This window comes from Monopterus albus, unplaced genomic scaffold, assembly GCF_001952655.1.
Source record: "Monopterus albus unplaced genomic scaffold, M_albus_1.0 scaffold5.1, whole genome shotgun sequence".
Lineage (NCBI taxonomy): Eukaryota > Metazoa > Chordata > Actinopteri > Synbranchiformes > Synbranchidae > Monopterus > Monopterus albus.
In genome coordinates this window covers 1,156,367-1,180,724 of record NW_018127885.1, presented here as the reverse complement: position 1 = coordinate 1,180,724, position 24,358 = coordinate 1,156,367, and the positions used below count along the sequence as shown (strand labels likewise).

The 24,358-nt window shown below is 40.0% G+C and overlaps 4 protein-coding genes across 10 annotated transcripts; 1 reads left to right on the top strand and 3 right to left on the bottom strand.

Moving 5' to 3' along the window:
- Positions 1-2,729: 2,729 nt before the first annotated feature.
- tmem253 (transmembrane protein 253) lies at positions 2,730-4,150 on the bottom strand. The gene is made up of 7 exons (XM_020613741.1): positions 4,093-4,150; positions 3,788-3,949; positions 3,590-3,700; positions 3,432-3,488; positions 3,229-3,339; positions 2,898-3,044; positions 2,730-2,783 (listed from the first exon to the last, which is right to left on the bottom strand). Exons 2-7 carry the CDS (start codon positions 3,947-3,949, stop codon positions 2,730-2,732), a joined length of 642 nt encoding a protein of 213 aa, XP_020469397.1. The 5' UTR covers positions 4,093-4,150.
- An 841-nt stretch (positions 4,151-4,991) lies between these two features.
- Positions 4,992-8,348, bottom strand: pdp2 (putative pyruvate dehydrogenase phosphatase isoenzyme 2). 4 transcript variants are annotated; one of them, XM_020613268.1, is made up of 9 exons: positions 8,032-8,348; positions 7,709-7,846; positions 7,379-7,594; positions 6,885-7,004; positions 6,518-6,807; positions 6,333-6,438; positions 6,014-6,250; positions 5,610-5,909; positions 4,992-5,507 (listed from the first exon to the last, which is right to left on the bottom strand). In XM_020613268.1, the coding sequence occupies exons 2-9, from the start codon at positions 7,787-7,789 to the stop codon at positions 5,232-5,234; spliced, it is 1,626 nt and encodes a 541-aa protein (XP_020468924.1). In that variant the 5' UTR covers positions 7,790-7,846; positions 8,032-8,348; the 3' UTR covers positions 4,992-5,231. The 4 variants fall into 4 exon arrangements, with proteins under 4 accessions (XP_020468924.1, XP_020468934.1, XP_020468918.1 ...); XM_020613278.1 differs by having other exon boundaries at positions 8,194-8,348; XM_020613262.1 differs by having other exon boundaries at positions 8,200-8,348.
- A 108-nt stretch (positions 8,349-8,456) lies between these two features.
- Positions 8,457-17,689, top strand: terb1 (telomere repeat binding bouquet formation protein 1). 4 transcript variants are annotated; one of them, XM_020613247.1, is made up of 20 exons: positions 8,457-9,302; positions 9,523-9,565; positions 9,766-9,897; positions 10,449-10,580; positions 10,823-10,883; positions 11,062-11,180; positions 11,309-11,437; positions 11,561-11,713; positions 11,809-11,940; positions 12,125-12,250; positions 12,935-13,071; positions 13,159-13,523; positions 13,623-13,684; positions 13,801-13,878; positions 14,327-14,548; positions 14,754-14,801; positions 15,089-15,160; positions 15,774-15,841; positions 16,772-16,927; positions 17,478-17,689. In XM_020613247.1, exons 3-20 carry the CDS (start codon positions 9,792-9,794, stop codon positions 17,520-17,522), a joined length of 2,211 nt encoding a protein of 736 aa, XP_020468903.1. In that variant the 5' UTR covers positions 8,457-9,302; positions 9,523-9,565; positions 9,766-9,791; the 3' UTR covers positions 17,523-17,689. The 4 variants fall into 4 exon arrangements, with proteins under 4 accessions (XP_020468903.1, XP_020468895.1, XP_020468880.1 ...); XM_020613239.1 differs by having other exon boundaries at positions 9,455-9,565; positions 16,772-16,804; XM_020613224.1 differs by having other exon boundaries at positions 9,455-9,565.
- Positions 17,690-20,101: 2,412 nt separating this feature from the next.
- Positions 20,102-22,421, bottom strand: LOC109967338 (calphotin-like). The gene is made up of 2 exons (XM_020612846.1): positions 22,215-22,421; positions 20,102-21,487 (listed from the first exon to the last, which is right to left on the bottom strand). The coding sequence occupies exon 2, from the start codon at positions 21,478-21,480 to the stop codon at positions 20,611-20,613; it is 870 nt and encodes a 289-aa protein (XP_020468502.1). The 5' UTR covers positions 21,481-21,487; positions 22,215-22,421; the 3' UTR covers positions 20,102-20,610.
- Between the last annotated feature and the right edge of the window lie 1,937 nt (positions 22,422-24,358).

The following is a 24,358-nucleotide window of genomic DNA, read 5'->3' as shown; positions in this document are numbered from 1 at the left end:
TCATTTTTGATTTGAATGCCACTCTCACACACTTGGCTGCAAACTCAGATCACACTGAACAGTTTTTCTTTGTGTAAATGAATCATTCGAGTGTACGGGCAGGAGATGCTGACATCTAAACAAATGGACTGTGTGTGCAACCTAACATGTACATTTAAGAAACACTACCTACAAATCTTACAAATGCACACACACAAACAGTAGCTGTGATACTTTACCACACAAAAACATGGTTTCTATCAGAGATATCTGTTGCCACTTTCTGTGACGATACCCAGCCTCACCATCCTGCTTTCTTATATTATTCTTCGGTGTCAGTTTATTAATGAGTCCTGTGTTTTTCTTTGTATTTGGTATGTTCCCATAGTGGCTTTCCAACCAGGCAACAGCTGGAAGCGGTTAGCCAGACATGCCATGAGAAACTAGCTGCTATGTGAGTTTGTTCACTTGTACAAGTCTGTGTGAGTGAGTGTGTGCTATAGGAGAGGTGTATAGCCTCGCTTTATATTCTTAATGAAATCCTCCATCATTTAAACAGTCGAACACACCACACACTCTTCACTGTGTACTGCGTACTATTGAAAATGTATCTTTATAAGGACCAGTTTTAGTTTAAGACAATGAAAATGAAGACATTTTTGCAATATTATCACATTATTTTATGTCTTGTGACTTATGACTTTGAGGATTAAGTTAAGGAATAAGTGTTAATTCTAGGTTAAGTTAGGATAAAGGTTCCAGTTAAAGTGAGACATTCACACTCCAATTTAGCTCAGTGAAAATGTGCTCTGGACATTTGGATCAGTACAAGACTTAAAGAGATCAGTTCCAACTTACCGAATAAGAACATCTATTTACCTCAGTGATCATTAGATTAAAACTGTTAATTATGATAGCACTTATTCCACATTCAACAGATCATACTGTTCTCGCACAAAAATAGGCATCACTCGTTCAAAGGTCATGTCTGTAACATGAAACAAAATAATTTAATAGACTATTCTTTAGGGCTGTCCAAGTTAACGCGATAATAGCGAGTCAGTGCAAATTCCTCTATCCCACAAATTTTTTGACGCGCGATTATCGCACACACATTCGTTGATTGGCCCTCGGCCCTCCCCATTGTTTGGGAAATCGGGAAGCGGAAATTGATAAAGAAAAGGGTCTTTAGGCTGCCAAGTTCAGCTTTAACCCCCTGCCGTATGGTTCTCTTGATAAGACCAGAGTTATTTGTATTTACAGTCGATGTGAACTGAGTTACCACCGGAGTGCGTCCACTAGCTGGCCAGGAACACAGGAGACACAAAGGAGACACAAAGGAGACACCTGGACAAGCAACAAACCTTCAACAGTGATAGGTCAATGGGTGGCTACAGCTCGCAGGCCTATTAACACTGTGGAGGTCGAGGGTCTGTTTGAAATCATTTGCATCGTATCTAAAGACTACACATATGGCTTTCCTTCGACAGCCATCACTGTAACCAAGACGATATGAAGATGAGAAGGCTAAAGTGGAGGAAGACAACCGGACACTACTGGACTTCTCCCAGTAGTCACAGTTACCTTTAAGGTACACTTTAGTACTCAGATCCTCAAGTAACAGTAGCAATACAACAGTGTAAAAATACTTTGTTACAAGTAAAAGTCCTGCATTCAAAATGTTACTTAAGTAAAAGTATTAGCATCATAACATACTTGAAGTACTAAAAGTAAAAGTACTCAGTATGCAGAATGGCACATTTCACATTCCTGTATATCATATTATTGTATTATAATTACTGATGCATCGTTGTGTAAATCACATTTAACGTTGCAGCTGGTAAAGTGAAAGCTAGTTTTAACTGGCTTATATGCATTTATTATGAATTATTGCAGGTAGCTTGTGAATTTTCACCACAGATCAATGAGATCTTATGATTATAAAACTAACTAGTAAAGTTCTAAAATAAATGTGGAGTAAAAATTACAATAGTTGCGTCTAAAATGTAGTGGAGCCAAAGTATGAAGTAACAAGATGAAAATAAGCAAAGTACAGATACCTCAAAAGTGTGCTTAAGGACAATACTTGAGTAAATGTACTTAGTTACTTTTTGAACAGATTTTAAAAAGTGTGATTGATCCTGAGTTAACAATGGGCAAGCACGTGATTAATGCCATAATCAAGGAAAACCTATGGCAGTGCTGCCCTCTAGTGTTGGACAGACGGCATTGGCACTGTCTGAGAAAATTAGGATGGAGACTGATGATAGCTGTAATTTCAGTTTTCACAAAGTTCTGCTAAATTTATATAGCTTTGTTTTATCAACAAACCTGCACAATAGATTTTTAAACATGTGACTGATTTGCTGTATCATATTTATTGTACTACAACCTTCTACAATAGTGAAATTGGCATTAAACTTTAATAACAAATTGCACTTTTGTAAGTCATTGTGGTCCTCTATAGACACCATTATGTGTTTAACATGAAGTTCACTTCTGTGGCTTTTAAGTTAGCTGATGCGCTTCTTTGCTTGGGTGAAATGGGACAAGTGAATTTCATGTTTTTGAGAATCACAAAGGAGAAGTGATACTGAGTCAGTCAGGAGATATGAAATAAATTCTCAAATGTTCTTAAATCAGAATTGTGCAAGCAGTTCATATAGTCTGGTTAATAACAGTAACATAGTTTACAAAAGCTCTGCAAAGAGGAGTGTGTCTAGAACATTTAGCGTTTAGATTTTTGTGATTTACAGACTAAATTCCCCTTGTTCCAGCAGCGGCCCATTGGTTTCATCGGGATCCTGCCAAAATAAGAGCAAAAAAAAAAAAACACATTTAACTCTACAATCTACTATCCAGACTGAAAACTGAACATGTTTTTCTTGATTCTGTGTATCTTATCATATTATAATTACCTGTGAGACTCGGCTGTAGGCCTGAATGTAGGGAGGACTGTAGCGACGCAGGCCCCTCCAGGACAGAAAAAGTATGTAGATTGAAGCCAGAGAACACTGTACAGTAAATGCTATGGAGCTCCCCTTTGCAACATATGAGCCAGCACGCTGGTGAGGAGGGGGAAGGAAAGTGTGAGACTGAGGAAAGGTTACATGTGCTTTTACAACAGCTAGACTTCCGCTCTCTGGATATGTACTGTAGGCATAACGAAACCTTAAACACAAAAAGCTCTTATAGAATTGCAGTGTTGTAAACACAGATCAAAACGTATTTCTAGTACTACAGCATTACCTGTTGGTTAGTGGCAAGTATCACAGGCTGTGTGGACCAGAAGCTGTTGGCCAGGAGAGCAGAAAATCCAAATAGCAGACTGAAAATGTTCAGACCCATCAGGGTGATGATCTGTTTATTGTTAATACAAACGTATGTGAGGTGGTTAATAGCATAAGCAAAAAAAAAAAGTTGCATAAGAAAATTCTTAAACAAGATACTACCTTTATTTTATTAGCTTTCCTCTGAACCTCCATTGCCAGAAAACCAGAGGCCACATACTATAACAACATAAACGGTCATGACGCAGGTTTTAATTTTGTTTCTGACTTAAACATTTGCACAGTAGAGTGTGTATCAACCGAGGCAGATGTGGACTCACAAGCAGGCTTGACCACACTGGTGCTGTCATGGAGACAGAACAGTTGTAGCTCACACATGCATGGGTGACTGTGGTTAATATGCAAGCTAAGCCACTGAGGACTTGAACCACCTGAGGGGAAAGACATGGTATGAAGCAGGCAGCTCGTTTAATGGTTTAGCCCATAGTACGGACAAGCACACGATTGTAGCATCTCACCCCAGTGACTAAGAGTCTGGTATTAACCACAGCTCCAAACCAACGATGTATCCTGGCATTGTTTAGCTCTACTTGATTGGTAACCTGGGTCAGTGGGTGGGGTGAGGGTGTCTCCTTAAAAAACACATGGTAGAGCCCCTCCTGGAACATGTTCTGCCTCATCTGTTGTGGGGCAAAAATGGTAACTTGAAGGAAAACCAAACGGACGTTGAAAATGTTCAATCAATATATTACTCCAACATACAAATAATGATCCACACACACACCTCATATCTCGCTTGATTTCAGTCTATATGCCCACCTACCTTCCTGCAGGTGTTGTAAAGCTTTATCCACAGGCCCTCATATCAACAGACTGTCATTTAACTAAAATAAGAAACATTAAAACAGCTGCTATTACTCGGGAGTCTAGTACAGTACATCCACAGGGTCAAGGTTCACTTGAGGTGGCTGATAATGAATGGTTAAAGTCCGCTCTTGAGGAAGTGATTCAGGGAGATCACTGGTCATAACTAAAGCGCTTACTGGCTTGTAGGCAAAGTTTAATGTGGTGTAAGAGAACTGGTTTCATTCTGCAGACAGGCTGAGATGATATTTCTTGTCCCGACTTGATTACCTGCTCTCTCTCTCTTCAGTTTTATTTGCAGGAGCAAACTGTTAGGGCTGAATGTATTCACAGGGGACAGCATGCATGTTTACTAAACACCTGAGAATCAGAATGGCTACCAGGACACTCAGCAATGAGTATGTTAGCACAGTTCTATTGTTAAACTCTGTTTCCCCACACAGTTTTAGACTTCACCATCTTTACATTTTATCTCTGTGATTTAATACATAGACAAAACAAAATAATGTATCCACTCTTTAATATGAAGCACCTGCACCATCCAGTGATGGTAATGTTAATTTACAGCAAATACATCTAGCAATCATTTACTGTAATGCAAAATTAAATGCTTCACTTCAGTTTACTTCAGACATAAATGGGTAAAAACTCACAGATGAACCGTCTTAAGTAAACTGTGGGGAAAAAAATAGAATCAAAAACTGAGACAAGGAACGAGGTTGAGTGTGTGCATTATTCTCTAAACTTTTATTTCCCCCCAATTTCCACTTCTGCCATGCATTGTGAATAAAATAAAGTATCAAAGATCTTCTATACAAAATTTTTACCTGATAAATACTATAATTACAAATATATATATAAATCTATGGAAGATTTGTACATTTGTTTTTAAAAAAAACTGTACACAATTCAACATTGAGAAAACTGCCATCATTTTGAAAAATTAAAATTAATTTATGTGACAGGTGTAATGATTACCACCTACGTGTCCAAATGACAGCTTGGGTGGAGTGTTGACTACAATTTGAACAGAGCTGATTGTTATGATTTTTTTTTATTTTTTTTATCTCAAAGTCCAGTGGAAAAAAAACCCTGCTGTCAGCTGTGATTATGTCTGGCCAGGTCAGAGTTTAGATACACCACAGTAACTGTGATGTCATCCCTGTACATTCGGGCCAGGTCCTCTGGCAGAGCGAGCATAGAGGCCAATCTCTCCTGGCAGAGTTCTCCATTCTCCCCTGTGCCGAGAGCATGTCTGATGACATGTGTGGCGGCATTGGTGTCTAGGGCTGGGGAGGCACGGGCTCGTCGTTTCAGCAAGAGCTCATGCATCTGACCCAATTTGAGCCGTTTCTCAGATGGAGAAACTGGAGCCTTGAAAAACAGAACTAAAGTCAGAAACCATTTTTACGTTACCATATTAAGTAGCTTGCTGTGAGTCAGGACAACAATGTAGCATTCATTCCACACACAAACCTCTAGATGAATCCCACTCAGGTGCTCTCCAATGAGTCGGACGGCCTCTTCGCTGCATAGTTCATCCCACAGCCCATCAGTGGCAAGAATCAGGAAACGGTCCTGGGGTCTGAGTTTGTGATAGGTTATCTCAGGTGTCACATCCAGGTAGGGTGGAGTTAGGTAGTTAGGTGGATTGAAGTGGTACAGGTTGAGTGAGTCAAGTTCCACTGCAGATTCCAGGCTTGTTGTAATGCTCTGCTGCAACTCACGGCTCCACTTGAATCCCACATCACCGAACGCACGCAAGGGCATCAAAACCTGACGGCACAATTAGAGGATACAACTGGTGACTTATTTCCTAAACAAAGCTGTCCGCTCATTGTGCAGTGCCTGTTAAGTGTTGTGTAATGAAGACCTCTCACCCCAAGCAGTCTGTCATCTGTGACCACTGTCTCTCTCTCTGAAGGTGGGTGCTGGGCTTTGATCCGCTCTACCTCAGCCTGGTTCTGTGAGTTGTGGTCCTGGGAAAGAGGTAAAGCGCTCCATGAGCCATCCTCCTGCTGTACCCCCAATACTGCTCGGCAGTCACCAGCATTCGCTATGTGGATCCCATCTGTGCCAATGTGGGCCACACAAGCAGTGCAACCAGCAAACGCAACCTGGACAGAGAGAGATGTATGTCTGTTAACATTGTGCGACCTTGAAAACACCAAAGCAGCAAAGGAATGTTTGTCTTATTACCTGAACGGCTGTGCTTTTCATTAGGTCAGTGGATAGAGGGACTTGGGCCTCCAAGGAGATGTCGGTGTCAAGCCGTTTAAAAGCACAACTCAGAGCATCTGAAGGACTAAAAGATGGGGAGATGATGGTGTAAAATCAAAACTTATCATATGTAGATACATGTATACTGACGTGTAAATACTTACCTCATGCCTTCGCCATGTTCCTCAGTGTCAAGTAATTCTTGCCAGAAGACTCTGAGGTGATCAAGGTAGAGCGAAGCAAATTTACGATGAACACTGAAGTCTGTGTGGTGTTTATACCACTGCAAGATGGGAGGTACAGGTCTCTCATGCTCCATACACTCCTCAAGCTCCTCCAGACTATGCTTTGGCATCATTGCAACAGCTATGTAGTTCAGCAGCCGCTCACTGACAGCCTGGGCACACGCCCAACCCCCATGGCCATCAAATACTCCAAAGAGCATGCCCTTTGACTAGAGGAGATAGTGAAAACTAAATAAAATGTTATAAGTAGAAAGACAGCTGTACAGACAGGGGAGAAAATGCATACCTGTAAGCAGGTGGCTGTACTGCGACGATCCTCATGAGGTGTGTTGGCAGCTAGGTGGTTACTCTCAAACTTTCTAACAGCACTGAGTTCCCTGCCATCAAACTCTGGCAAACTCACAGACTGAAACAGAGATGCACATTACATTTTTTCACCGTTTCTATCTTAGTAACATGCTTATCCACTGTATGTTTTAATACAGTATATCTTTTTGGATTGTACCAATTTCTTCCTCATCCTGAAGAGGATCTCTGATATAAATGTGTGACAAATTAACATAAAGCATACGCATACACTTTTCAGTAAAGTGTCTCCAGAACAGCTTCAGTGCTGCTCTCTTAGAGGGAGGAAACATCATTCTTCCAAAACATATTCCTTCGTTGTGTCCTACATACTTTCTCATACTCATTAAGGGTCTAAGGACAGAGGATGTCATATGTTGTAAAGATTGTAAAACTCCTTCAGCAAATTTGTCATTTATGATATGGTGATATTACCTGCTCATTAGAACGCAGAATACTATTGATTTGGACCCAGCTGAGCTGAAAGTCCAGATCCTGACGAGCTGAGAAGTGGCGCCCGCTTTGAGACCAGTTCACTGACTTCTCACCACTACAGCACAACCGGTCTGATCTGAAGGTACTCCAGGATGACAAATGACAATGATGGGCTGGTCGAGGCCGAGAAGAGAGAAATGCTGCAAGGTGGGCATACTGAATGAACAAAAAGAGCGATGACAATATTAGAGTGCGTCACAACATAAGTAAAGCTGAATATAAACACATAACGCTATAGTGTGACTTAAGCAAGTCCATCAGGACACAAACCTGGCGTGGGGCAGTAGAAGAAAGTGTCAATGTGTAGCTTGAAGCTCTCTCAAGGATGCTGGCGTATACACGTCCAGACATCTTTTATGCAACGTTGTTAACGTTAGTTGGTTGTGTGCGGCTTAAACACCCCGATTGCTTTGTCAAGGAAAAAAAGGAAACCAATAACGTTATGGTATTTATAATGACGATTTTGTGAAGACACCTGACAATCAATAAGCAGCGTACCATTAAGTTTAACAGATAAGCTAGATGTTGTCTAAGTTACTTTCAAAACACCATAATTAAAGTTCTATAAGCCAAAATCAAGCAACATACATCACCTTATGGCATTTCCGTTGCGTTAATAGATTGAAACAAGCTAGCTACATAGCATCGAGTTAACAGTTAACTACTATGCTAGCACAGTAGTTAACTAAAGGTAACTAAAATTAGCTTGCTACTAGCTCCTTTAACATTTAACATATCCGATATCAAACACCTACACATACTTATGTAGTGAATATGTTTAGTCTACCACAACAGCTGACATTGCTATCACGCACTGTTGTACTTCTTTTCCCTTCTCCCTCTTCTTCCTATGATGTTTATTGGCGGATTGCAAGCAACCTAAGATGCATTATCGCCACCTGCTGTGCTGGAGTGTGGAACGACAATAGAGCCGAAAGAATTAAAAAAAAAGAAAAAGGTGTTGTAGTTCTTTGTGGTTGCATTTGGGAGGAAAGGGAAATATAAATAGACGATCTTTGTTTGAGACACCCTGCTCTCTAATGTAACGTGGCGTACAGAATAATTGCGTTTTAGAATTATATTTAGGCTTCAAACTAATTTTAAGTTTTGTTCTTTCTCAGATTAAATATTTGTTTGTTAGGTGGATACATAGAGAACATTGCTACGAGTTTTTCATCTAACGTTATCTAGTTACCTGTTATCTAGCTAATAAGTTACAGTATATGCTCCAAAACAATTGGAATAGCTCCCTCAAAATCATAAAAACTACATAACACAGTTTTTTCTTTTGTGTTTACGCTCAGTCACAGTAAATAATGTTCACATATGCTAATATTTCAATGCTGTCAACTGCCCAATCTTTAATACAAGATAGGGCCAGCTGTAAAATTACAGTAGCTAACGTTAATAGGCACGCAGTGTTTGCTTTTTATGGTAATGCGAAGCGCTATAACATTAACGCGGTAACGTTAATTATGATTCGGAGACAAATGCAACCTTTAAAATTGGTCATGAAATGTTGTGTCACCATAACTTAGTCTAATATTTGTTCAGTGACAATTTAGGATTAATGTAACTGTGGACATTTGAGAATTGTACTTTAAAAGTGTGGCAGGCTTAGCCGAAGTTAACAGCTTGAATATTGTTAGCTAGGTTAGCTAACTACCCTGTTCTGAAAATAACATTTCTTAGTGTTAGCACTGGATAACGCTAGACTGGATGGACGTAAATAACCTATGATATTCTTTCAGTAGTTAGCCATATTGTTACTTGGGTGACTAACGGATTCTAATGGCTGTTAAACTACTGAGTCATTTACAGTAGATAAAGAGTGAAATGGATAAGACAGGCAACAGCCGTAATAGTAAGTGACATTTGCAAGTTTACTCTGTATGTGCACATTTAGTGAACTTTGTGTTTGTAGACAGATAAGTTGTTAACTAATGCAACATCACAGTTATAAATGTAATGCTATATCAGTCTGGTTACCAATTGATTGCATTGTTCTTCTTTCAGCCATAAAGACAGATCTCAGTTTGCTGCTTGAATGTTTGAAGTTTCAGATGAAATGTCCTGATTTACAGAAACAAGCTCTTCTTACCATTCAGTCAATCTGTGACAAGAGAGGTAAGTGTATGACCAATGACAGAAACATGCTGCCTCTTTGACCCTAACTAGCTCCATCAGTTGGTTGTTAGGATAGGCACACTGCTTGCTAACAAATAGTCAGCAAAGTCTGTGATATGTTTATGTAATCAGCAAAACATCCTAACAAGATACCTTTCCACTGTCTGTTTTAATTTTAAATTTTCTTCTTTTTTTTCCAGAGGATAATGTGGACTTGCTGAGAGAAATGGGAGGCGTGGCATTTGTGTATAACCTCTCCAAGTCCAGTATTGTACATTCAGATGTCAAGGAGACTGCACTCTTTACACTGGGGACCCTGGCAGAGGCAAATGGTAGGTTTGATAGCTGCTAAATCCCAATTCAGTGGTGCATCTTACAAAGTATCCAGTTTGAGAAGTTGTGTCCTTTGCAACATTTTGAAACCTTGCATGAATGTGGATGACACTTGATAATGTGTAAAGCTAAAACTTTCCAGATTTATATTGAGGAAGTTCCCCTTAAACAGCTGGCAAAGTGGATAATGTAGGAGGTAAACATGCTGGAACACATAATGGGTTACTGGCAAACACTGTACTATGTTCTATGATTCATTTTCTGTAGCTTGTGGGATACCGGAAACTACAAAGGGCACGCATTGGACAGTGTTGTTGCCCCATGATGACCCGTTATGACATATTCAGATTTAAAATGTGGGCATCAGACTTGTGAAATGAAATGTAGCTTATAGTTTGTACCCTAGTTTGTTCTATTTGACAAGTGTACAGCATACCTGTGTAGTGTGAGATGTGTATAATATCAGTATTGGTGCATTTATAATTACAAGATTAGAGTAAATTGTAGTTCTTTATATTAATGATGTGCTATTTATCTTTCCTTCTTGTAGTGTATTGCAAGAATTCTCTGTGCAGAAAAGAGACATTTGCGGGCCTTGCTGGGTCGTTGATGAAAGAAGGCATTCCATTGACACATAAGAGAGTGTCTGTCTATTTGCTGTCTGTATTGGTAGCCAACAACAGTAAGATAAAGGCTCTTTAACTGACATAATGAGTTAAAGCTACAGGATCTAGATATTTTTTTTTTTCTATTACTCTACAAGACATTTATGGTTTAGTTTTAAGCTCATGGAAGCCATTTCATATCTGTGCAGCAAAATGTAGTTGGAAAAAAATTTACATTTAATATCAAATTTGTGAGAGTAGGATCATGTGTTTGTTATGCAGATTGTTGTAGCCATCATGTGTTTGATTGCTTTTTCAGAATTAGGACAGATTTTAGCCCAAACCACTAGCTGTCTGGATATTCTACTGCACCTCTTCAGGTACTTTTCAGTTCTATAAAATTTCATATAGCCACTATGGGAAAGTGCTGCACAGACGTATCATTATGCAATTATCTTTCAGTTTTATGGTTCATGAATTTCTGTCTTGTTGAGCTTTAGCATTTAAAAATTACCCTCTTATAAAAGCACATAGGTTTTATTGTATGTATTGTTGCAGGACCACTTTCCCCACCTCCAGAGACACTACTCTGAGATTAGCTACTGCAACGCAAACCCACCAACTCTGGACATCTGTATCTAGTGCTCTCTGTGGATGTGTCAACAATCCTCAGAATGGTAATGTCATCTATGTATATGTATTTGTGCCTTGTACTGTGAAGTTAGTATATAAAATATTGATGCTCTTGTCATCGTTGCAACTATTTTAAAGTCAAACTCAATTATGTTTCTCTTTTGTCTTTAAGAGGAGGGTCAGCGTATTTGTGTGACAGCCTTTCCTATATTAAAAATTTGGCTTCAGCAGATGGCTCTGCCACGCACAGAGATTTTTCAGCCAATATGTTCCTTCATAGCAATGGCAGTTGCAAACAATGGTAAGTGAAAGTGGCTGAATGGCTTGTGCCAAACCTGTGATTTATTTATTTATTTTTTTAATGATTATTTAAAATCCAGATTGATGCTAATATACATATAATAAATGACTTTATTTTTTGCAGCCTCTGTTCAGGAGAGTTTTTCTGCCTCAGGAGGTTTGGAAACGCTCACTCTTGCACTTGTTCGTCTAGCTTCAGCAGTAGATCACAGCGTGTGGTCTTGCCAGCTTTGTGTCATTTTATCCAAGACCCTGTCAGCTTGTATTGCTGATAACTGTATGTATTGCTGTCACAAATGAACACGTGCACATTAACACTTCACAGACACAACCAAATAATTTCGTTCTACATTGACATTCCATTCTTTTTAGTTGCTCTGGCTTCAAGGCTGGCTCAGTATGGCATAGTGTCCCATCTCTTCTCCCTGCTGGCTAGCCCAAACCTGGATAGTGAGGACAGGCTCTCGCTTTTACTTACCCTGAGCCACTGCACTGAGGCGTCTGGTAAGAGTGCACGGAAGTGTGCTGTTTGTATGTAATATTTCATGGTAGTACCATCATGTGTTTCCACTTCATTTTTTTCCTATAATTTCATGACTTTCAGGTTAACAGACTTTCTTCTCTTGGGAGTGCAACTTGATTATTTATACTGTCCAAACAACAACTTTGTGTTTCTTCCTGTGTGTAGGGGAGCACCAGTCACAGTTGGTGCAGTGTGGTGGCCTGCCCCTTATCATAACTTTACTCACAGAGGACACTAGTGAGGATGTCAGGAAAGCTGCTACATTCATATTGCAGACCTGCAAACAGGCCAGTAAGTCAGAGTTGTTTTGTTCACATCTTAATGTAACTGTTCTGTTCATTTCACAGTCATTGTAGTTTAATCATTTAGGATGGGACTCTAAATTGCATAGCATACACCTTTTAACTTACCAGAACCATGTCATTAGAAATAGGTTGCTACCCCATTCTGCCGTGTCCCGTCTATAAAGGTGGTGGGGCAAATTCGTCTTTGCAAAAGTACTACCTCTCATTGCAGTATTTTGGGGCATCAATGAGACACCCCCCCACCCCCCCATGCCGGCATTGTACCTTTCACATAGAATGGCAAGCCAGAAAACTCCCACATTGAATGAGCAATGTAAAAAGGGCTTTTGTGGCCCTCTTAGTTAGCATGTAATAAAGCTTCTTTATTTGCACTATTTCCAAAAATGTACTTTCTTCCTTCATTTTCTAGTATACTGAGCGAATGATCATTTAACTTTAAGTAATTTAAATGAGCCCTCTTATTCTTGCATATTAAAGAAGAAAGACAAATACTATGGTAGCTCAGTAGTAAAGACCAGGGTCTGTGATGATTATGCCGATTACCATAGTGTTTGCATTTGCTTCACCAAACGTTTCACCCTAAATGAGTTCAGTAGATTTTCTCAATTTATCTGAGATTTAATGTGGAATATTGATTTCTTATAATGTAATGATTTGTTTGTTTGTGAAGCTGTGTCCTTTGGAGTGCGCACTCTGACAGCAAGAGACTTGGAGGGTGAAAATCCAGAGGCCCTTACAAACCTGGAAAGATACAGGAGCTCAGCCAGAGTGCTCCTGCGCAGAATTGACTCACTAGAGAAGAGACAGGCATGTATTCACACATAGGATCACAGAATCTGCACGTATAGCATCTTGGTGTCTCATGATGTATGCTTATGATTACTGTATCTTTAGGAGGCTGAGGATGAGCTGGAAGACACAGACCCACCAACTTCAAATGAAGGGCTAGGCCAGTCATCTCTGCCTCCAGCCCGAAATGTGCCTCCACACAAAACTATCCCTATAACATATAGCCAGAGCAGCACTGTTAAGCATGCAGAAGCAGAGGGTGACAACAGCAGTAAACTTCATACTTTCAGAAACATGATCACAAAGGAGAATGATAGTCAGGTGAAGAAAATCAGTTTAAGCACTTTGAAGGTGAAGGCTAAAACAAGTGGAGAGGATATGCAGTGTTCAGTATGCAGGGGCACCGGAGCCCTAATGTCATCTCACGTTTGGTCACTAGAGGGGGGCAGAGAGCCACATACAGCAGACAGGTTAACAGAGTTCCTCGGTGTTTTATTAGTTATTTATCAGCAACACTCAAATGAAATGGTTGCTTTGTTACTTTTTTCTCTTTTTGTTTGTTCGTTTAGCCATTTGTTTAAGCCTCCAGCACCAGTGTGGCACAGTGTATTTAAATGTGCTAATGAAGAAGGTAAGAATCACAGCTTTGTCTTATATCTCTTATTTCCTTGCTTTTATTTTTGTATCCATCCATAGATGTGTGGTTTATGCTGCATTTTTTTTTACATAATATGGTTTTATGTTTAGAGTTACAGGACAGTGAGGTGAGTGCGGTGGGGAAAATCCCAGTGGAGGAACAGCCACTGTCTCATACCCGGTGTGCAGGTAGAAGAGCCTTAAACTGCCCCTCAGAGAAATGCTTTCTATCTTGGCTTCAATAAATGTCTGTTAAGAGTTCAAACACACTTGATGCCTTTATTCTGCTGGCTTCTTTCGGTACTGTTTGAAATGATTTTGTTTTGAAGAATAAACCTGAATTAGTTTTTTACAGCTATAGGGTATGGGGATAGTTTTGGTGCAGAGAATCTTCATCACTTATTTTGCTTTTTGTAACAAGGTGAATGTACCTCAGTACTTAAGCCACAACACCCTACCACCCGGCTTCAGATGAGAGCTGAGGGGCTTACTGAAGTATCTTGGAACTGGACAAGCTTAGGCCATATAAACAATTGCTCTTTTATTTATACTTGGAGCTTTATTGGGACACTGAGCTGGTCAGTGTGAAGTCAACAATGGGCCTTATGTTAATTCCTTGTGTCTCTTTCTCCCTCAGGCTGTGTGTTGTCTTTTGAAGAAGTGACCAGTCACACTTTTGCATCACTTCAAACCTCCTGCCGTCACAGCTGTGACATGCACAAGGTTCTCCAGGAGGCCACAGAACAGTTCATGGCTCATCACTGTAGCCTTTTGATGAGGAGAAAGTACCAGGGCAGCACTGTGAAAGTGACAGACCCAAACTGTGACAGAGCTTCAGCAGCAGAGCCACAATTAACAGGTAATAGGCTTCGGTATTTGAATTTACACAGTAAAGCACAACAATATTTTGAAATTGACTGTTGTGCTAACCAGAATAAATTTTTATTTTTATATTTTTGTTTTGTTTTTATGTATTTTTAACTGGGTATGTCATAAAGATTGTAGAGATGTTTCTGGGCTTAGCAAAATGTACTTGTGCTTGACTCCCATATCTAAATAACCAGGGAGAGGTGAGCGCTCCACGCCAGAATACCACTGGAGTAAGCACAATGGTAAGAATTATAAAGCAAATTAATTTTTATATAGCTCTTTAACATAACAAAGTCATTTTTCAATACAGTATGAAAATAAATAAACCACAAATAAACAGAAATGATGCACAAGAAAGTCAATATTGATTCTGGTGTTTGTGTTCTCTTCACCTGTCATAGACATCACTTTGACTCCACTTGACAGAAGAGCTTAAAAAAAACTCACTTTTATAACAAAACGACTATGTAAATGAGATGATCACAGCAACATATAATTTAGTGTTGTCCTTTATATTTGTCATATTCAGCAACATGGATCCCATCGCTCCTCCTCTCAGGTTCAGGCTTTACTCCCCTAAAAAGCCAGCATTTTCCTGGAGGTAAATATCTGATATCAGATATGGCTATTTACAGTAGTTCACTTGGAGTGTGTGTGAATGTTATGATTGAGAGCCTGTCCTTTTGCAGTGTGTTCTTGGCAGTAGACAAACCAGAAAGCAGAAGGAATGTTGAACTGAGGCCAGCGCAGGCCAGAGCTGGTTTAGAGCAGCACAGCTGTATTAAGCCATTTCAGATTCTGTAGAACACCGTGACTGTGTGTGTGTGTGTGTGTGTGTGTGAAAGCGTGTATTCTGATGCCTTTGTGTTGTGCCAGTGACCTTGCAGTGAAAGAAGAGGGATTCTAGTGTACACATTAATATGATTTTCCATGTTCTGGACATTACATTCACTATACTGTATATCATTCTCCTGCTGTGTTGTTGTTCGTACGACGGCTGTATTAGCCATATTCGGTGTGGAATATCGTTCTAATGAGGAGAGGGGCATTGAGAAACCTTTTCTCTGTATACTAGGTCTAGGGCAGATTGATGTGTTGTGTAACTAAATGTGTTTCAAAACCTCTCCTCCTCTGTCTTTTTCATGTGTATATATACACACACACACACACACACACACACACACACAACAAAATGTTTTATGTTTCATTTACAGAGAGGAGAGGACAAAAAAGTGCCCATTGTGGTCCTGATGATGAGCCGAAGACGAGCACAGATTCCACTGTAAGAGTTTGAAAGAATATTTTCTGACGGATTTATACGGCCTGCGGGGTTTTCTAGCAGCTTCTAATTGCCCTGACTGTTTGCTGCAGTGCATCAAATTTAGATCTCACACTGCCTCCTAATATCAGTGCCAGCACACTGATTTAGAGTATACAGTAGAAATGAGCCAAGAGATATGAATGTGTGCCCAGGTTTTACCACACTGAAATAACATCAAGAAAAAAGTAAAGTAAATGCTTTTAATTTTACAAGGATGCTGCATTTTTTACGTGGGTTACAGTGCCTCCTCAAGTTAGCACATGGCCGTCCATTACCTTCTTTTGAAGTAATGTTAAGGATTGTTGAGTTTTTCTTAACTGCACGTTTACTACAAGTTTCTCCATCATCAGGCAGGAAAGACTTTCAAAACAGCAAAGATGACACAAACGTCAACAAGATCTTTTTCTAACATCCTGTTATAGGTGGAAACCAATTTCTGCCTGGAGGGTGGAAGTCAATGGAAAAACTGTACAATATGTTTTGCTTGATGATTGGCAGTAGTTTATTCAGTTCATAGATAAACTGCTCTGTTACCATCGCTCAAACAGATAGCTTGAGATTATTTTCAATAGGAATAATGGCATGAAAAACAGATGTTTGCCAAGCACATTTTCTCCCATTTCATTTATTTTTGGCGTTTTATTATATTATTATATAAGCAGAGCCTTGGTAAAAAAGGCCATGCATCAGTGGAGAAGGTATTAACAGTTCAAACGCTATTTTACTCTGTTTGACAGTCAAATAGCTTGTGAAAGGATGAACTGCATACAAGAGATAATGGCGTACATCAGTGTACCTGTGATTTGTCTTATAATCTGCTGTCCATCTGACAGACCAGCTAATCTTTACACAAAGTTTTGTTTCCTCTGCCTTTTTTCTTATTATTCTTAGAGACGGGAGAGGAAGGACTTCAGCCAGGAGGAGGTGAGATATCTACTGAGCGGGGTAAAGAAATTTGGATTTTCCTGGAACTCCATCTTGTGGTCATATTCCTTCCAACCTGGGCGGACCAATGTTGATCTGGCCAAGAAATATAAGCGGCTAATGGTAATAAGTAGGGACATCCTGATCCAGTTTTTTTGACTCCAGAATTATTGGCTACACTAACTACACCCAGTTTAAAAAGAACCACCATGTTCAGGATAGATCATGTGTTTTAACTGTTTTTTTCTTGACGTATTTCTCTGTTTTGTTGAAGTTCTGGTTGGAACTAGTGAGCTTTCATTGTTTTGGTGGATTTTATGGAGCGTTTTATGCATGTTGCTCTGAAAAATAGACTTAAAGCTAAGAAAAAGATTTCAGGTCGATGCTATGTGCATAAAGCAGGAGTGATATGTCAGCCCACATGCAGTGTAGATGGCTGGACTGATTAATATAGCAGCTTATTAATTGCATGACATGCATCTCAAAAACAAGACTGAGTCTGCTCAAATACAGGGCTAGTTTTGCATATGGATTGGAATTGGATTAGCTCTGTTCTGGCAGATCCATTGGATTGGGAAATAAAACTTGAAATAAGGTGATTGAATATTCAAGACAACTGTCAAACTGCATTAAGATTAGCTGCCCTTTTTTCTCCTCATGTTTTTTCCTTCAGAAAGGTAAAGCCCAGGATGCTGGTTGTGCAAAATCCCTGTCCTGAGAACCTGGACCAGCCCATTAATAATGGCCCTGTGTAAAGCAACAGCTTTGTTCTGTCCAGATCAAAACACTACAGTGACTACATTGTAAAATAATTCAAAGCAGTATACTCTCCATATAGTTATATTGTACTTTTTTGTTCTTTGTTATCTATTAAAACTGGTGTTCAAGTTTCATAAAATTCTCTGTCAGTGTCGTCTTTGTCTACATCTACGTAAACAGATTTTCATTAACTTTTAAAGTCAAACTGTACCTCCAGACAGAATTCCAGATTTTGGGTAATTCGATGTGTATCCTTTGAATGTAGACCATTTTACCAAAGCCTTTGTTTTGTTCTAGCACCACCTTTAGATGAATCACCATATTGTGCAGCAACACTGTGTGGTCACATACGTCTGCCAGACTTGCACAATGTGTTCACAAGATGTGGCCCAGCCCTAAATACATTGAAACCATTCATACTGATTGTGTATTATTTAAGTTTAATATACAGTATGACCATTTTCAAAAGGGCACATAAAATCTAGTCTAGCAGAACGATGGGATTTGACCCAAGGAATCTATGAAGAAGTGATGTCAATTTCAGCAGTTTTGAGTCAGACGATGCAATAAAATTGGTTATATATTGTATTTGCTAAGTCCATAGAGAGGTCAGGAAGTCAACGGGGGGGTTTGACCATGTCCAAAACTCTTGTTTATTGAGCCGAAAGCCTCTGCTATGACAGGAATCACACATAGTGTAAATCATGCTGTTTATCCATTCTGTGTGCATGAAGAAGCAGCTCAGTGTGTTGACTCTAAGGTTTGCAAGAGGAGAGCTTGACTGAGATCACTGTGTAAAAAAGGCCTCTCCCTCTCTGTAGGGGCTCATCAGTGTGTTGCCAAAACTATGCCGTTTACCATGCCCTGACACGTAGGCTGGTGAAGTTAGGTGTGACTGGACAAGGATAATCACCTTTATTGGCCAAGTATGTTACACACAAGGAATTTGTTTCCGGTACAGATCCCAGGCAACCATCTGCGGCGCCACCTCAACCGATGGCTCTAACCATTGGGGGGGTTCAGTGTCTTGCCCAAGGACACTTCAACACGTTAACTGCAGGCACCGAGATTCAAACCTTTAACCTTCCGGTTGGGAGACGACTGCTCTACACACTGCACCACTGTTGCCTCCCCAGACATAATGTTTATTGAAAGTGGGGCTTAATTCCACTATAAATTATGGATTATGGTACCGGTGAAGACATCATGATCTTAAATACTGTCTTTTGAAAAGCAGCTTCACATTGTATTGCACTATGCAAAGGTCTTAGTCCACCATTAGTTTAGCAAGGTTGTAGTGATAATTTATATTCATTTCTCAGCCTCTTTATCAATATATAACCATAACATACAGGCAATATGTACATAATATTAACACAAACTTTTCAGTACATAAAGGCTTCTACAGTCCAAAGTCAGTATTTAGTGTGACCTCCCTTAGCATAGCTTGAATCCCTTTGGGGAGACTGTCTTGAAACCATGACAGACCCTCCACCATGTTTCACTGAAGGCTGTCTCACTCATTCTTCCACCTCTCGCCAGCTCTTCTTCTCACTTACTGTCGACGACTCGTCCCGAACATTTCAAACTTTGATTCATCGTTCCATAAGACTTTTCCACTGATTTTCACTCCTATCTTTGCGGTTTCTTGGCTGCTGTCCTTCCACAAAGGCCATTCCTGATCGAGCATCTTCAGACTGTGGAAGGATCAACTTGTTGGATTTCCTCCAGTCTCTCAAAGAAGAAACTCTGAGAAACCTTTCATCAGATTTGGACCGATTTGTTTGGTTTAACACTCCTATTTTTGTCCTTGACCTGTCTAGATTCTTCATATTTCTTTATAACAGCTTGAATACCACATCTAGAATATCCAGTTTGTTTACTGATTCTTTTTTTTAATACTGTGTACATATTTCCTATATGTTCTAGTTGTATTTTGATAAACATAAAAATCTAGTCATCCTAACTGCTAAAACCACAGATTTCATGGTGTCCTAAGACTTGCACAGTACTGTACATCTTGATGACATTGCAGAGCAGTCTTCTGTTCATTAGATAGTGTTCCTTTTAAATTAGCTAAGTCAATAGTTGCATTTCTAAGTTTCATTTATAGACAGGCAGAAGTGACCTCATACAGTTTCACTGACTACTTTGTGAAGATGTTAGAGCAGGGTGTGTGTGGTGGGAGAGGCATGTGAGCACCAGATTTCTCATGGACTGAAATGCAGTCGTACTGTAGACTTCTGACCCAGACCTCCCAAAAACCTCCTTCCTCTGGAAAGAATGCAGCCTCATCTCTCCCCCTCTTCTGCCCTCTCCTCTTGTCCTCTCTCCCACGAGACTGTGAGAAGGCGCTGTCTCTCTTATGTGGTCTTTTGCTGAATTGGCTTTTGTGCCCGATACTGTACATGTTAGTACATGTATGGTGAGTTCTTTTCCACACGCACAGTGATGGGACAATACACCTACTGTACACCTGGAGCTTTGTGGTCATACAGCTAGGCTTTCTCTAGTTTCCCCCAGTTCCATTCTCCAAACTTCAACATATTTATTCTAGCTAAAGAAAAATGGGAACATGACCATAATGTATGAGAAACAGTATTTTTATTTGGACAAGCAAGCCATTCATTGATTTTTTAAAGCCCTTATTATACTGGAAATACAATAAGCTGGTGTTCATTCATATGAGAGGAATATTGCAAAGTTCAAGCATTACTATGTTAAGGCATAGATGTTTATTAACACCTGTATCTTGCTATACAGTGCTGTGTATATAGTGTCCTTTTGCATTATCTTATGAATTTACACTCTTATAACCATTTCAAAAAGCTTTTATTTTAACCTTTTGACTTAATCAACATGACATCTTTTCCTATATGTATAGCAATAGTACCTTTTGCTTCAATTCTGTACAAAATGTTTTAATTCTTGCTTAGTGGATTTGCATAGATGAAGATCTCTGTTGTCCAACAATACACTTAAGTACATACCCCCAGAAAAAAATATCTATTCACCTTTCATGAATTTTTCTTGTAGAGTGAGTGGATTCACATCTGCTCAGTGGACGTGCTTATATCAGTGATGGGGGTGTCATCTGGGATCTTGACATCGCTGACAATGAGGTCAGTGGCAAGGTCATTTCCTTCAAGTTCCAAGTTCTTCAGGAGTCCACTAACACTTCTTTCGCTGATGCCGCTCTCAGGCAGGTCCAACTTTTCTGTATTCTGTGTTGGCTTTGCCAGAGATTCTGATGTTTCTTCAGGCTTTCCTGGCTCCAGCATAGAAATCTTAGCAGCCTCACTACTGTCTTGGCATTTCCCAGTTACCAGGACGTCTGAGGGCTTGTCTTCATTGACTGGGGCAGGGATGGGAGCTGGGGAGGGAGGAGTGTTGACGGATTTAGGAGTTACACCAGGGATACTCGGGTTGATCAAAAGGGGTGAAGAAAGCACTGGCTCAGGGAGAGACTCTTGGGTAAGCATGTCTGACTGCTGCTCTAGAGCCTTAGCTGGGGCTGGAACTGGCTTTGAGGTGGGCTCGCAGACTGCCTCAACTTCTGACTCCAGATTTGAGCTAGGTTCTGGTTCAGGAAACGGTTCTGGAGCAAGTTGAGCTTCAGCAGCAGGTTCTGATTTTGAAGGTGGCTCGCTGGCTGAAACCAGAAGCTCAGAATGGACTGGCTCGGGGTCGGGATCATTTCGTGTGGATAGTGTGGCAGAAGGAGCCTCTGCCTCTAGACACTCTAAGACGCATTCTCCATGGGGTAAACGCCCCACCACTTCCACCGGCTCCCCCACCACCACATCTAGATCCTCAACAGCCTCCTCCTCCTGAGTGTGAGTTATCCCAGACTCTGCAGTCTTCTCTTCAGTTGCAGCAGTGTTGGTGTCTTGCCTTCTGCTGTCTGTGTTTCCCATGCTGAGCCTATATAAAATTTCAGAAGTGTGAAATCATATATATTAAGTGGCTGCAAAAAGTCTATTAAGTGGCTTCAAAAAGTCATACCTTTTTTTTTTTTTAATGATAAAATTTCTGGTTGCCACCAGCATCAGTCTGTCACAACCATGGCTCCAACCTTTATCAGCAGTGTGTGTTAAACTGCAGTTGTTTTTGTTTCAAGTTCATAAATATGCATTTGTTCAAGTGTCCTATACAAAAAGTACAAATATCCCTTATTAAAGTTGTCATAAATGACTTAGCTGGTTGAACAAAGGTCTTACATTTTGTGTGTTTTGTTTACTTGTGCTCTTTCTTGTGGCAGGTCTTAATTTCATGAGAAATACATTCATGTGCACTGAAAATGTTTACCGCTTAATAGCCAGCCTGAAAAGAAAATGATAGTTTATGGTTTCCCTTTGTCTGCATTTTCTAATTATTCTGTAAAACAACCACAGCTTGTTTCAGCTGTGCTGTCTGTCAGAGCCATGGATCCGCATTTGTAACACAATGACATGACAAGTGTCCTGATTAAAATTCTAATAGTCAACAATATCCCTGTGCTATTTCCTATTAATTGCTGGTCAATGCAAAACGAGCAAAGGAAACAGTTGCAGACGACCCCGCCTCCCTCCTGTGCTGAATACATTTAAACTGAAAAGTAAAGACTGGTTATAAGGTGCAGTTACAAACAGGAAACCAGTGGGTAACCAACCTTTTAAATGTCTTTGCGTTGCAGTAAAAGGAGTTAAAGTTCCAGATGATTTCGCACTTTCGACTTGGAGAAGTCCGCACGTCAGACTGTTCAAGCTCGCAGCAGCAACAGGACAGAGTGCGAGCGCTTGCGCACCGTGCGCATCCGTGACCTGTGCACGGCACCAACCCACGCCGATACAACTCCTGAGCCAGACAGACTTGGTGGCTTCACAGACGTGACTAAACAACGTAAACTACATGTTTGCCTTTACGCAATCAAAGTTGAATATCCAACTATGAATCAGTGTTCATAAAAAACAAACCACACCTGTCACATTTCCACATAATCACCACTCAATTGTGTTTCAAAACGATCACCACTGGATCTTTGTTGAACAGATAATTATTTTAATAGAGCCCAGAGGTTTAAAATCAATAATTTCGTTTAAATGTAACGTGATCGTGATGAGCAAGTAGCCCATGTTGATCAGCTGATCCACAGAGGTTGAATACTAAACCCCTGTTGTGAATTCTGGACAAACCGGTTTGTAAAAGTGACGTCAAGTAGCCTATGTAGGCCTAATTAAAAACTAGAAATATGACCTGTTATTTAAAGCTTAAAGCTTTCTCTCATATGCGGTGTTGAAAGTCAGGTAAGTTAGAAGCTGTGTGAGAAGGTGGTAGATTAACAGAGTTACCTCTGACAAGTTAGTTTTCTCATAAGTTTTAAACGCTGCTTGTTCAAAGTAAAAATATTCCACTAGTTTTTGTATGTATGAAAAATATGTATGTTCACTGCTACGTCATGATTTAAATGGCAAAAAATAACCATAATGTCAAGTGAACACCGTAAATTTAAACAAATAACTATGGAGTCATTTAGAGGAAGCTTAAATTATTATATTTTGCTTTCCCCTCAAACACAGAGGCCACAGGCTCAGCTAGAGTGTAGTTCTCAGTAAATTAGTAGAAAATCAGTATCAAGAATTCAGTTTTATTCATGAAACAAGGACTGGGTTTACCTACACATCTGCAGCACATCTCTTTAACCACTTAAAATCTGTGGTGATGTACTGTAACATTAAAGGAGCTGCTGTTTGTTTCACATTCAGCATCAACGGACCACCTCTATTTATCTCAGCATCAGGAGGCTTCAGCAAAACGTTAATATTTAAGAGCTGAGTCTAAACTTTACAATATACTTCATTTGTGTTTCATCTACAGTGCCTTGCGAAAGTATTCGGCCCCCTTGAACTTTGCGACCTTTTGCCACATTTCAGGCTTCAAACATAAAGATATAAAACTGTAATTTTTTGCGAAGAATCAACAACAAGTGGGACACAATCATGAAGTGGAACGAAATTTATTGGATATGTCAAACTTTTTTAACAAATAAAAAACTGAAAAATTGGGCGTGCAAAATTATTCAGCCCCTTTACTTTCAGTGCAGCAAACTCTCTCCAGAAGTTCAGTGAGGATCTCTGAATGATCCAATGTTGACCTAAATGACTAATGATGATAAATAGAATCCACCTGTGTGTAATCAAGTCTCCGTATAAATGCACCTGCACTGTGATAGTCTCAGAGGTCCGTTTAAAGCGCAGAGAGCATCATGAAGAACAAGGAACACACCAGGCAGGTCCGAGATACTGTTGTGGAGAAGTTTAAAGCCGGATTTGGATACAAAAAGATTTCCCAAGCTTTAAACATCCCAAGGAGCACTGTGCAAGCGATAATATTGAAATGGAAGGAGTATCAGACCACTGCAAATCTACCAAGACCTGGCCGTCCCTCTAAACTTTCAGCTCATACAAGGAGAAGACTGATCAGAGATGCAGCCAAGAGGCCCATGATCACTCTGGATGAACTGCAGAGATCTACAGCTGAGGTGGGAGACTCTGTCCATAGGACAACAATCAGTCGTATACTGCACAAATCTGGCCTTTATGGAAGAGTGGCAAGAAGAAAGCCATTTCTTAAAGATATCCATAAAAAGTGTCGTTTAAAGTTTGCCACAAGCCACCTGGGAGACACACCAAACATGTGGAAGAAGGTGCTCTGGTCAGATGAAACCAAAATTGAACTTTTTGGCAACAATGCAAAACGTTATGTTTGGCGTAAAAGCAACACAGCTCATCACCCTGAATACACCATCCCCACTGT